This window comes from Coptis chinensis, chromosome 2 (assembly GCF_015680905.1).
Source record: "Coptis chinensis isolate HL-2020 chromosome 2, ASM1568090v1, whole genome shotgun sequence".
Classification (NCBI taxonomy): Eukaryota; Viridiplantae; Streptophyta; class Magnoliopsida; order Ranunculales; family Ranunculaceae; genus Coptis; species Coptis chinensis.
Genome location: NC_141457.1, coordinates 65339765 through 65353668, shown reverse-complemented (window position 1 = coordinate 65353668; position 13904 = coordinate 65339765). Strand labels below are relative to the sequence as shown.

General features: G+C 36.1%; 1 protein-coding gene across 3 annotated transcripts; it reads left to right on the top strand.

Annotated features, from left to right (window-relative positions):
* The first annotated feature begins 7293 nt into the window (after positions 1-7293).
* LOC147517204 (respiratory burst oxidase homolog protein B-like) lies at positions 7294-12802 on the top strand. 3 transcript variants are annotated; one of them, XM_086589550.1, is made up of 13 exons: positions 7294-7432; positions 8021-8578; positions 8675-8834; positions 9170-9218; positions 9330-9443; positions 9642-10070; positions 10516-10902; positions 10987-11082; positions 11196-11311; positions 11404-11506; positions 11767-11840; positions 11923-12428; positions 12580-12802. In XM_086589550.1, the coding sequence occupies exons 2-13, from the start codon at positions 8056-8058 to the stop codon at positions 12687-12689; spliced, it is 2667 nt and encodes an 888-aa protein (XP_086445676.1). In that variant the 5' UTR covers positions 7294-7432; positions 8021-8055; the 3' UTR covers positions 12690-12802. The 3 variants fall into 3 exon arrangements, with proteins under 3 accessions (XP_086445676.1, XP_086445678.1, XP_086445677.1); XM_086589551.1 differs by having other exon boundaries at positions 7301-7432; positions 8010-8578; XM_086589552.1 differs by lacking the exon at positions 9642-10070.
* Positions 12803-13904: the final 1102 nt, after the last annotated feature.

Here is a 13904-nt window from a genome sequence, read left to right as displayed (position 1 = left end):
GCTCAGGGTAATGAGCAAGTTGAGGCGACAAATAAGACTATTATAGATAATATCAAAAAGAAGCTAGAGGACAAGAAAGGTTTATGGGTCGATGAATTAAACGGCATGATAGAAGCATATAGAACAACGCCAAGGGTAGCTACTGGGGAGTAGACATTCACTCTGGCTTATGGTATGGAAGCAGTCACTCTAGCTGAGATGGTGGTATCGACATCCAGAACAATGCTTGTAGAAAATGGGCTTAATGACCGAAGGATACATGCAGAGATCCTAAACTTGGAAGAAAGAAGAGAACAAACAAGAATAAAGCTTGATTCTTATCACAGACAGCTCCGAAAGGTATTCAATAAAAAGGTTAAAGGAAGAAGTTTCCAAGAATGTGACCTAGTGCTAAAAGAGGTAACTCAAGCGACAAAAGAGAAGAGAGCTGGAAAGCTATCAGCAAACTGGGAAGGCCCTTACATTGTCCATAAGGTGGGAATAAATAGGGCATATTATTTGAAGAGTGCTGATGGAGAATTACTACCTGTAGACACCCCATTTTTGCACCCCAAACATAATTCATTCACGATTTTGCCTTGAATTAAATTTGATCATATAAAGTGATTTGTTTTTTAGAGTCTTCATTTCTACATCAAACTTCTTTTTTTTCATCTTCTTTTAGTGTCTTTAGAATCTCCTCATCATGTTCTAGCTATGGATGAAGTTTCGTTGCTTTCTGAGTTTTGAGCTGAAAATGACCAAAATGCCCCTGTAACCCTTTGGAGCCCAAATCTAGTTTTTTCCACTCTTTCTTTGGATGAGATTATTTAATATTTTAATTCCCCTTGAAAAATCCTTTTAAATGAGTACAAGCTTGCCTAGATTCCTTTTGGATTTCAGAAACCCTAATCTTGCCCTATCCCGTTTTAGCCCGTTGTGCGCACTGTTGAGTGCAACAATTTTTTGGAGTAAGATTTCGACCCAAGGGTATTTTTAAGAGCTCATGGACCTTCCTAATGGATTAATTAACTTTTTTTTGTGAAGAAGATCTTGCCTAATTTTGACCCGGTCAAAGGGAATTTGCAGCATTTAAAATATGGTCAAAATGGGCTTTTTTGTGGATTTTGGACTTGTGCTCGTGAGCTGTGGATCCAGATCAAGTTGGACCTTTTCATTAGGGTTTCTAGCCCATTTTCAAGCATCCAAAAACCTAAAGAACCTTCCTTATTTGTTTGATTTGATTTGATCCCAAAAATCAAGAATATTCTAGAGAATATGCCATTTTGGAGCCACGTTTGGAAACCCTGGATTATGGGCTCATTGAGGACGTGTAGGGCTTGATTTTTTGCCCTAATCCATCTGAAAGATCCAAAAACCAAGGGCCAAGATCGCACCCCTTATCCCACATCTTGAATCAAGGGCCAGATTTAGGAGGTGCAACCAGAAAGATATCAAGCCATTGGATTTTTCTTCATCAACACTCAACCATTGGATCAAACTCATTACTATATTTGAATCCACACCCAAAATCTATAAATATGGGTCTCATTCACCCATAAAAAAATATCTGGAGCTAAGGATCTGGAGCTAGGAATTCGGAGTTAATAATCTGGACCTAGCTATTCAGAGCTAATAGCCTAGCAGTTTTCTTTTCTTGAGTGTTCTTCTTTTTTTTCTTTTCTAGTTCATCATTCTATAGTAGAATTTCTTTAGTTTAATCTGGAGTTGAAGGTAAAATTTTGACTTTGAGGTTTTTCTAATGAAGTTCTTCGTGTTCTTCGTCTTTAGTCTTCTTTTCCCCTTTTTCGATCTTGAGTAGAAGCTTCTTTTCACCAAAAGTTGTTTTTTTCTCAAATCACCTGTTTCAATCCAAAATTCACAATTGTCAATTCCAAATCAAGTTTATCATCATCATTCATCAACAATCAATCAAGATCATCAATCAATCAATCAATCTACAATCAAGTATGAGGCAACATTCCAAACAAGGTGACATCTTTCTTTTCACTTTTATTTTAATTAGTATTGCATATTAGGATTATTTTTTTAGTTTTATTATAGCATATAGTTATTAGTTTTTTAATAATTTAGTGAAGATCATCCAACTTGGTAGATTAATGTTTCAAGCTTTCTTCATTTGCCTATCTTAATACATTACACCTCAATAGAAGTAAGGTTGGTTTTATCAGGCAAGCGTGGGTGCCTAACACCTTCCCACATCGTACCTTGACTCCCGAACCCAATAATCATCTCATTTCGAGGGCTAGTCCTTCACATAGGTTTTACTCAACTTTTCCTTAATAAAATTAGTGGCGACTCTAAAATCAATTGCATAGACCTAGGTACACATTTTTGTGCGTACACTACCAAAACCTCCTAATGTCAATAATCTGAAGGTATTTTATCAATAATGTATTTTCCAATTTTATCACGTAATGAACTATGTAGCAAGAATTTTCAGTTCAATAAAAAGTTTCAAATTCCAAAAGTAATGTTGTTATAATATGAGAATAAATCCCTGATATCGATAGAAATGTTGATATCAGTCATATTGCCAAAAGTCCTGGTATCAAAAATAGTGGCAGATACTAGGCACATAAAGCCCTGATATCGACAGAAATGTTGGTAGTAGGCATATTGTCAAAAGTCCCGTATCGAAAACGATTAAGCGATCTGAGGCACATAAAGTCCTCGTTATTGATGACGCGTGTTGATATCGCATTACAAAGTCCTGATAACAACAGAAATATTGGTATCAGGCATATCGTCAAAAGTCCTGGTATCAGTAACCGTAGTAGATACTAGGCAAATAAAGTCCTGATATCGACAGAAATGTAGGTATCAGGCATATAGTCAAAAGACCTGGTATCAGAAACAGTGGCAGATACCATGCACATAAAGCCCTGATATCGACAGAAATGTTGGTATCAGGCATATCGTCAAATGCCTTATTATCAAAAGCCGATGCAGATCCTGGGCACAAAAAGTTCTGATTTCATATATATCACCAAAGACTCTGGTATCATAAATTGTCAAAAGATAAGGAAACTTATCAAGAATTATCCAATGATTAAGGTATGTGTTTCAGAGTGATATATTTTAAGTATCAGTGATTATCTTTTTGTTTAGGGGTATCAGAATTTTCATTGTCGAAGTTATATATTCTAAGCATCACTAATACTATTTTTTGTTGGGTTAACCAATATTACCCCCCCCCCCCACTAGATGAGCCAATTAGGATCCCCCCGCCACTAGATGGGAAATTAGGGTCTCCCCCTTAAATACACACAAAAAAAAAATTCACTTTGACTTTTTGTGTGTGTATTTAGGGGGGAGACCCTAATTTCCCATCTAGTGGGGGTATCGAAAATTTCATTTTCTGATGATACCCTCAATGATACTCTCTCTTTGTTTGAGGGTATCGAAAATTTCATTTTCTGATGATACAAGTCTAAGTATCATTGATACTCTCTTCTTGTTTGAGGGTATCAAAAATTTCATTTTCTGATGATACAAGTCTAAGTATCATTGATACTCTCTTTTTGTTTGAGGGTATCAAAAATTTCATTTTCTAATGATACAAGTATAAGTATCATTAATACTCTCTCTTTGTTTAAGGGTATCAAAAATTTCATTTTCTGATGATACAATTCTAAGTATCAATGATACTCTTTCTGTTTGAGTGTATCGAAAATTTAATTTTTTCAAAGATATATATTATAAGTATCATTGATACTCTCTCTTTGTTTGAGGGTATCGAAAATTTCATTTTTTTTTTAGGATACATGTCTGAGTATCAATGATACTCTCTCTATGTGAGAGTATCGAAGATTTGTCATATATATATGATTCTATGGAAAGATCTAGACGGTATAGAGTTCAAAGTTTTATATGCTCAAATCCCACTGGTATTCATAAAAATAACAGACAAAAGCATGGGATCAAGATTGAAGAAGAATCCAATTGTATCAATATTACAAAACCATGAGCAAAAGTTTAATTATTGACTGGAGAAATATTAAGGAGATTATCCACATCAACTAAGTCAGCAGAAATGTTCCGGGTAGTCTCAGCAAAAATGCGAGAAGATAAGATAGTTGTTGGGTCAGGATTAGAAGGAGTCACAGTTGGAGTTTCTTCTTCATCAACATCATCAAAAATAAGTCCATGTTCTACAAGGACAGCATGAGGAACATATTGTTTGAAAGCTTCCAACCAATCACCTAGGAGGTTTAAAGCTGAAACAACCCGGTTATATTCAGCATCAGAGGCATTTTCATACTTTGCTTTTTCTTTATCAAAGTTTTCAGTAGTTTGCTTCAGAATTTCAGCATGTTCAGAGATTGTGCTTCTCACAAAATTTATAGTGAAGAAAGATGTCGGATAATCGGATTCTATAAGCTTCATATTTTTCTGGGGAGAGGTGGATATTGTAATAGTTACAGACAAACATCAACCTCCATAAATTATCCATGCCCTGACCAGGGGAAATGTTCAGATGGTTTAAAACTTCGCGATCAAGATTTGTCAAAGGAAATCTCAACCTTGCGACAATTTGGCCAACAGTGACAATAATGGCTTTCTTAGCATGTACCACTATAGCATTCGGTATATCTCCGAGTCCCAGCATAATGTTTAAGATAAAGGGATTGGGGAATTCGATAGGCGGCCTGCACTAAAGCTAGATTTGGTCGTTTAATAAAGAAGGGGCTGAGACCATGTTTCCATCGACTAGTATCTTTGATAGTCTCGCGTTCAAATTCAGAAGCAGAAGTTTCAAAAGGATGACAAGGAATTCCTTCTACAACATAATCCAATTCCCATGAGGTATGAGGTTGATATGTCCTAGTAGAAGTAGAGGCAAAATTATGGCTATCGGTTCTATCTTTAGAATTAGTATCTTCACTATTGGTACTAACATCAGAAAGGGTGTCTTCACTCGCCATCAAGATGCCTATAAACAAAGAGGTGACGACAAAGGTATTTTTAGTATCGTCAATTTAATCTATATAGCACATAGTCAATAGTACTGTTTGAGATATCGGAATTATCGATATGAGGGTTTTCAATCGATAAATCCGATATGCAAAACAATATACAAAAGGTTATACATACAAATCAGGTTAGGTATATAAAGATGCAAACTTTTAAGTATTTTAAAGAATGATATAGTGTTTTCTACTATTATGTAACATGAACACACACAAATTTACAGTCTTCAAGTTTCTAAAATCTTCAAATCCCTAAACTGTCGATTTTATTTCTTTCAAAGATTATATAATAATGTGTTTTTTTAGATTAACAAGTAAAACACAGGAAGTAAATAGCGTACCTTATAACTTGCAAAAGTTAGTTTCTTATGGAAAAGAACAGAGAGTTGCAAAGATGAGAACGAAGGAAGTATATTGTTTTTCTGGTTTTTCACTAGGTAGTGTATAATAGAAGTTGAAAAGATGAGGGAAAGAGAAACGGTTTATTCAAATTTTTATACTTAAAGTTTGGACTGGGTTGTTACCCGGGCCAGATGTGATAATAAGTGTTTCTGATATAAGCGCTTCTCGAAAAGTTGGAATTTGAAGTTAAATTTCAAAATTTCGAGAGAGGGCAATGTAATGGGAAAATATCATGCCTTTAGATATTTTATCTGATATTTCAAAACTTGAGATATTGACATAAGGGTCAATATCTCGGTATATTTCATGGTTATTTCAAACATTTGCAATTGAGGCTGGAAAAGAATGGAGAAAACAATGGACACGTGTCATGAATTGATTGGGTCAAAGCTAATTGAAGACACTATATAAAGACTGGATGAAGAGAAAAAAAGATTCATTCAAACATTCCCAGAAAAATTATTGTAATTGGAGAAACAAAGAGAGAAAACAGAGTGATTATAAAACAACCATTGTTGTTCAAATAAAAAGCTTTAGCTTACTTCGTATTTATTCTTCAACTCAATTCAACCTCATTCAAATTACATTTCCATCACTCATCTTCAATTACGAACAGTAATTTGTGTGATCTTAGAACGATCATCCAAAGATTGTTCTTAGACATCACAATTGCATGACAAGAGCTTGGAATCAATTCATACTTTCGAATGCGAAAATAAGATCTAGCTAGGGATTAAATTTATTATAGTTCTACCAAGAAGATAAAAATGTAAAAAATTAAAATATAAACTAGAGTTAGTTTACTATTGAGTAAAGATCAATCAGCCAAGTTATTAAGTGATTCTACCGGAACACAGAGGAACACAAAAGTGTGACATTGCAAAATTCAGATTGACGTAGGCCAGGTGTAGTGGAAAACTAGAGCACCGTCATTTGTTTATAATTCGAATACAAAACCATTATCCTCTGTAATTTACACCCAAAATGTCAAACTAAAGAAAAAATTTATATTTAATATTGACAAAAGTACTTTCGGAATAATATTATACCAATACCACGTTTTTTATAATGAATGTGAATCCATTATTGTTAGTGTTTGTGGAACATAATCTTGGTTGATGGATTGAATAACAAGATTTACTAATTAACAAGCTAAATTTTCTATTTAATAAGCTTTAAACAAATGGCTAACTAGAAATGGACTTAAGAATGCAGAAGTACTGAAATCGTGGAGGTTATGTGCGTATGTATACGCCTTATAACTTATAAGTACCAATTCCATATTCTGAAAAATGTACCTTCTTATTATTGTTTTGTTTAACTGATGGATGTATGATTAATTGATTAGCAGCCTCCCCAAAAGAGTAATGTAACTCCAAATTAATGCTAAATTCTCCTCGCTTACAAAACGCAAATATTGAGGACCATCCAATAATCTGTAGACGTTTTTTCCAAACAAGTATTCGCTACACACTAATCTTTTTCTTCTTCCGGTGACGGGGTGGGTGCAGAGAATTATAGTGTACGTGTCATGTGTCCTGTCTACAGATTCTTCTTCATAGGGTCGTGCAACTAACAACATCATGAAGTATATGAACAAAAATGTATAAATATGCATATACAAGTGACAGATCATATGCATATGTAATTCACTAATACATTATTTCATGAACTAAAATGTATATATGCATATAGAAGTGACAGAACGTATGCATATGTAAAACACTAATACATGATTCCTTGATTACATATCTTTGATGCTCTTACCTCTTTTGAGCAATATACTGGGGGCGTGTTTAATGTTTGAATGTTGAAGGGTTGAAAATTTGGCATTCATTCACTTGAATACAACTATACAGTAAAAGCAAGATGACAACCCAAAGTCGCCCCATGGTTTTTGTATTGGTTTCTATCCTTCTTTTTCTCTATATAAATACCTACTCCCTCCAAACCAATTCCTTCAACATATTACCTAAGCTAATTCTCTCTGTCTCTCTTTGAATATCAACTTTTCTGTCATCACTGATCTTCATTCACAAACCATAAAATTCGTCCAGGTAAAAGTTTCACATACATCTTTTCTTAAGCCCAGTTTGAATCTTCAACATGTATAACAACTCCATTCTATGTTGAATTTCTATTCATTTTATTACAATCAGGTTCTTGAAATGTTGAAGGAGCGAAGTGTTATATATTAGACATTTACCAGTTATATATCCCCATTTTTTAAAAATGCATAAGAGAACGTACAGTTGGTCTTGTTACTTATAATTTCGTTTTTTAACTGCTCTGAAAAGTTTGTTTAAAACTGTATGGATGAAAGCATATTTGTTACAGTTAGCGTGGGAGATACAAAACCGAAATAGGTTCATACATGATAGACTCGCCAAACCTACTGACAGTTCAGCTTACACAATATTCCTAGTATTCATTTCAACAGCTTTTGTTATCGACAAAATGGTCTAACTGGTGGCATGACGTGCCTTGAGATTCAACCTTCTCTGCTGAGGAATTTTAGACTCCATCATGTGGATGTTATGTGATAATATATTAGGCTTTGGATGAAATAATAATCATTAATCACCTGTCCAGTAAAGTTTTTCGCTGGAAAATGACATTAACTGGTTCTTGTAGATTTTTTACAGGATTTGAAGAACTTCACATAAGCAAAACAAATAACATGAGCGTGCCGCGCGAGATGGGGATTTATGACAAGCAATTAGGATCATTCTCGGAGTCAGAAAGCACAGGTAGTCCACGAATCGGATTCAGTGGTCCGTTAAGTGGTCCATTAAACAACAACAAGAGAGGCAGCAACAAACCTTGTGCAAGGTTCAAAGACAACGATTCTTTGGTGGAAATAACATTAGATATTAGAGATGACTCAGTTTCAATCCAAAATGTTAAAGGTGGTGATTCAGAGACCACCCTTTTGGCGAGCCGGTTAGAGAAGAAAGCTTCTTCATTAGGCTCCCAACTCTCATTTCGGTTAAAACAGGTTTCGCAAGAGCTGAAAAGGTTAACTTCTTCGAAAAGGTTCAATAAGCTTAATCGAAACAAGTCTGGAGCTACAAGGGCACTAAAGGGACTCCAATTTATTTCCAAGAGCGTTTGTAATGAAGGATGGACTGAGGTTGAAACCAGATTTGATGAATTGGCTGTCGATGGTGTCCTTCCAAGGTCACGCTTTGGCAAATGTATAGGTACATAACTAATTTCAAACGCCAACTTAACTTTTAAGAAAAACAGAGTTACTAAACTATAATTTTGTCGTTGTGGGCTGGGGCTCTTTTTAACAGGAATGACCGGATCAGATGAGTTTGCGGGAAACTTATTTGATACGCTGGCTCGTCGAAGTGGTGTCATGCCTTCTGGGGTCACCAAGCACGAGCTTCATGAGTTCTGGGAGCAGTTAACGGATCAAAGCTTCGATGCAAGGCTCCAGACCTTCTTTGATATGTAAGTTTGGCATAAAATGCATTACTTAATATACTTTACTTGTAGTTAACTCGTATTAGGGAAGCAAGTCATTTTGGTCATAGCACTTCCAGCAAACTTGTAAATGTGATGAATGCTTCTTATACTTAAACTGCACCACATTAGGAGGCACATACCTAGTGCGCTGAACCCAACTAGAATAACTTACCATGAATTGAAAAAATATTTTTAATGGCATTTTGGGGCAATATCCAATGAATATCAATCAATTTTTATCTAATATTGAAAATTTTGACTAGGATCTATTAGGTTAGTTTTTAAAGCTTCCCTGATGATAAGTAGCACTGTGCTTGCAGGGTGGACAAGAATGCTGATGGAAGGATCACTGAAGAAGAAGTTAAAGAGGTGATCTAGATAAGCAACAAAATAATAGTTCTAGAATTACAAAAGTTTATTGGCCGTACGTTCCAAATATCCAAATTTAAACTCCAAAATAATACTAATTTGTATACACAGATTATCGCTTTGAGTGCTTCCGCCAACAAACTATCAAAGATCCAGGATCGGGTAGATGAGTACACAGCTCTTATTATGGAAGAATTGGACCCAGACAACCTCGGATACATAGAGGTATGTCAGTATGTGTACTTAATAAAGTTCGTTTCTTGTACATTGCACATTATAACCTGTCGTATCAAAATAAAGACTTCAACTTACAACTAAGGTTGTTTTGTCAAACAAACTATGAGTAACAATTAGTCTATGATGAGGCATGCGTTTTCAGAATTTGTTACTTACGATTTTTTTTTTTTTACTGTTTAATGGAAGTTACACAACTTGGAAACGTTGTTATTGCAAGCACCAAGTCAATCGACAAGGATCATGACCAACAGCCACAATATGAGCCAAGTCCTAAGCCAAAAACTGGTCCCCACCAAAGAGCCAAACCCGATTAAGCGATGGTATAAGAAGGTTAATTATTTCGTTGAGGATAATTGGAAAAGGATCTGGGTGATGGCTCTTTGGGTTTCAATTTGTGCTGGCCTATTCACATGGAAATTCATCCAATACAAGCATCGAGCAGTGTTTGACGTCATGGGATATTGTGTGACGACAGCCAAGGGTGCAGCAGAAACACTCAAGTTCAACATGGCGCTCATTCTTCTTCCAGTATGCAGAAACACAGTAACGTGGCTGAGAAGCAGGACCAAGTTAGGAATGGCTGTTCCCTTTGATGACAATATTAACTTCCATAAGGTAATGCAGCAACATCAGCCATTTGGTAGGATCAGTGAAAATTAACATTCATTTGGTTCTCACTGTATCTGATATATACCAAAGACGTACCGAAAGATTAGCCTGCCTTAGTTGATTTAAAACATTCAAGTTTCCAACACATAAGTTAAGTTTACTAACCGGCCAGCACATAGCATAAAGTGTTAATACGTACATTTTCTGATAACGCGCAAAATTTTAGTTAAGTTTACTAACCAGCACATAGCATAAAGTGTTAATAGGTACATTTTCTGATAACGCGCAAAATTGCACGCATTGTGCGCCTGCAATGATTCGAAATATTTTTGTACATATATACGATGGAAATGTGAATTAATAACAGATCGTGTTGCTTAATGTGTTCGGCAGTTCGGCTACACATAGCGTAGAGCTTCACATTGACTTCTCTGTTTTTGAAAAAATACAGGTGGTCGCTCTTGGAATTGCAATTGGAGTTGGGCTCCATGCAGGGGCACATTTGACATGTGATTTTCCACGACTCCTACATGCAACGGATGAGGAATACGAGCCAATGAAGCCTTTCTTTGGTGAAGATCGACCTCCAAACTACTGGTGGTTTGTGAAGGGAACAGAAGGTTGGACCGGAGTAGTAATGTTAGTACTCATGGGGATAGCCTACACATTAGCACAACCTTGGTTTCGAAGGAACAGGCTCAAATTGCCTAAAGCCCTAAAGAAGCTAACAGGATTCAATGCGTTCTGGTACTCACACCACCTTTTTGTCATAGTTTATGTCCTCTTCGTCATACATGGCATCTACCTCTACCTCAGCAAAAAATGGTACAAGAAAACAGTAAGCATCATCTATTACAAAATGTTTTATTTCTTGTTTTATGCATTATAGTATTATACTGAAGTTGTTCCTACACTACTACAGACATGGATGTATCTTGCTGTTCCAGTTGTATTATATGCATGTGAACGCCTGATTCGAGCTTTCAGGTCTGGTTATAAGACAGTGAGAATCTTGAAGGTAAGGCTATTACTGTTGCTCCATTTTAATTTCAGAAAAACAATTTAGATGTACAAAATAATGAATAATATGGGTCTAATTATAATTACTTGCCTTTGTTGTGTATGGCGCAGGTTGCAATTTACCCAGGAAATGTTTTAGCGCTCCATATGTCAAAACCCCCTGGATTCAAATATAGAAGTGGACAGTACTTATTTGTAAATTGCTCTGCAGTTTCTTCATTTGAATGGTAACAAGGGACATTTCTTCATCATTCTCACATCCCTGCTAACTTCTTAGTACCTAGGTGCCAAATAATAATCAACTCTCTATATACTTCAGGCACCCTTTCTCTATGACTTCTGCTCCAGGGGACGATTACCTTAGCATCCACATTAGAACACTAGGCGATTGGACTTCTCAGCTCAGAGCCATCTTCTCTCAGGTACACCCATGGCTGAACTCATATAATTGAGAGAAAAAGTTCTTTCATACCAAAATTTTAATAGAAGAACATCAAAACATTAATAGTCTCATGTTGGAGGAGGAACTAGAGCTATCATGTACGATCTAGATGAACAGGACGAGGAATCCCTTTTAACCTTTTTGTGAGATTTCAACAAATGGAAGACCCTCAAAACGTATTGCATACTAATTTAGCCCCCTTTCCTTCTACTAATTTATCGTCTTTGCTAATTTGATCAGGTATGCCAACCTGCCAATGCTGATCAAAGTGGCTTACTCAGAGCAGATATGGGACAAGGAAACAACATTCCAAGGTAAAATTAAATTACTGATACATTGGAAAATTGTTATCAGTGTAAGTTATCGATCCTAGGAGACTAATGCATATGTTTGCAGATTACCAAGGCTTTTGATCGATGGCCCATATGGGGCGCCTGCACAAGACTACAGACAATATGATGTCCTACTTCTCGTCGGGCTTGGTATTGGAGCAACGCCGCTGATCAGCATAGTGAAAGACGTATTAAACAACATCCAGCAAAAGAACGAAATGAAAGAAGAGGTACTAGACAGTGGAACCAAAAGAAAACCATTTGCAACAAGCCGAGCCTACTTCTATTGGGTTACCCGTGAGCAAGGTTCCTTTGAGTGGTTCAAGGGGGTGTTGAATGAAGTTTCTGAGAATGATCAAGATGGAGTAATAGAGCTTCACAATTATTGCACCAGTGTTTATGAAGAAGGCGATGCACGGTCAGCTCTCATTGCTATGCTTCAGACCCTTCACCATGCAAAGAACGGTGTTGACATTGTGTCTGGAACCCATATCAAAACACATTTTGCGAGGCCGGATTGGCGTAAGGTCTTTAAGCGCATAGCACTTAACCACACTAATCAACGAGTCGGTAAGCAGACCTAACTACTCTATATACTCTCCTAATTACGACAAATGTTTGTTAACATAAAATGCTAGAGCTAGTGCAAGTTTTTGAGCTCCATGAATAAAAATATATAATTAAATGTTTAAGCTAAAATTTGTGATTTTGTTTGTTACAGGCGTGTTCTACTGTGGTGCTCCCGCGTTGACAGGGGAACTAAGAGGATTAGCGCAAGATTTTTCAAGAAAAACTACAACTAAGTTCGATTTCCACAAGGAGAACTTTTAATCCATAGATCATACTTTGTATTAACATACTAGAGAATACAAGAATTTTTCATTTTCTTTTCCTTTCATGTAGCAGAACTAATAATATTTATAACTCGGTTCTTTTGTTCCTAATCTTTCAAGTAATTTCTTAGGGCATCTCTAATAAAGTGTAAAGTTTACTCCCCCAATTTCAAAAAAACTACTTCCAATGGGGTTGTAAAACTTAGGTAACAAGCTTAATAGCTAATAGAGCGAGTGGAGAATTCCCCACTTTGATACAAGTTGTTAAAATACCCATTTAAAATATGTTCGGACGTCACTCCATATGATATCCCTCTCTAGTTCTAATAAAGTGCCCCTTTGTAATTTTCAAACTCAAATGTCCATTCCAAATTACGTCCGCGTTTAAAATCCAATTTTTTTTACACTTTGGAAACTATATAGCGAACTCTTTGTCACAATTTCTCCTCCACAATTTCTCAAATCTTTGTTTTCTCGTTACGCTCACGCCCCATTGCACAACAGTCTATACATTAGTGTGTATTTGGAATTGTAAAATCCTAATGACATCTAGGTGGAGCGGTTGTAGAGGTGTAATATAGGGATGTCGTTAATCTCTTGGTGTGGGCGTGGTAAAAACTAATAATTGACCAAGTAAAGAATAGTGTCGTCTGTTGTATCAAAGTAATTGCGGAGGGTCACCTGTTGGCATCTGTATAGACCCACTTTATGGCTCATTAACCCCACGGATCCAACCCAAGGGCTTAATCCTAACTACACCTAATAACTGGTCTATTTAAGAATATGTCCAGGTTTATTATTGTAGAAAAATAAGGATAAAAGTTCAAAGATATAATTCTTTTGACAAACAAACACAGTCCTCTTAAGACTCAATTTCTACCAATTCATAAAAAACATTCTCTCTCACAACAAAGAACTACGTTGAAACTTGATCCCTAGATAATAGATCTTGGGTACGTAGGCAGTCATTATTTTGGTTCAGTTTCATCTCCCCCAACATCAATTTCCTCTGTTTCTTAGTGCATTCTTTATCATTTGCTCTCGTTGTGTTGAAGCAGGTTATTGCCGAAACATAATTGGCGCCGTCTTTGGGTTTTTTAGAATTCATTATCACGTGAAGCAATTAAGATGGTAAGCACAAGAAGCAGACCGAACTATCAATATATTCCTCCTACCAATAGGAATCGCAACCCTCGAAATTTAACTCGGCCAA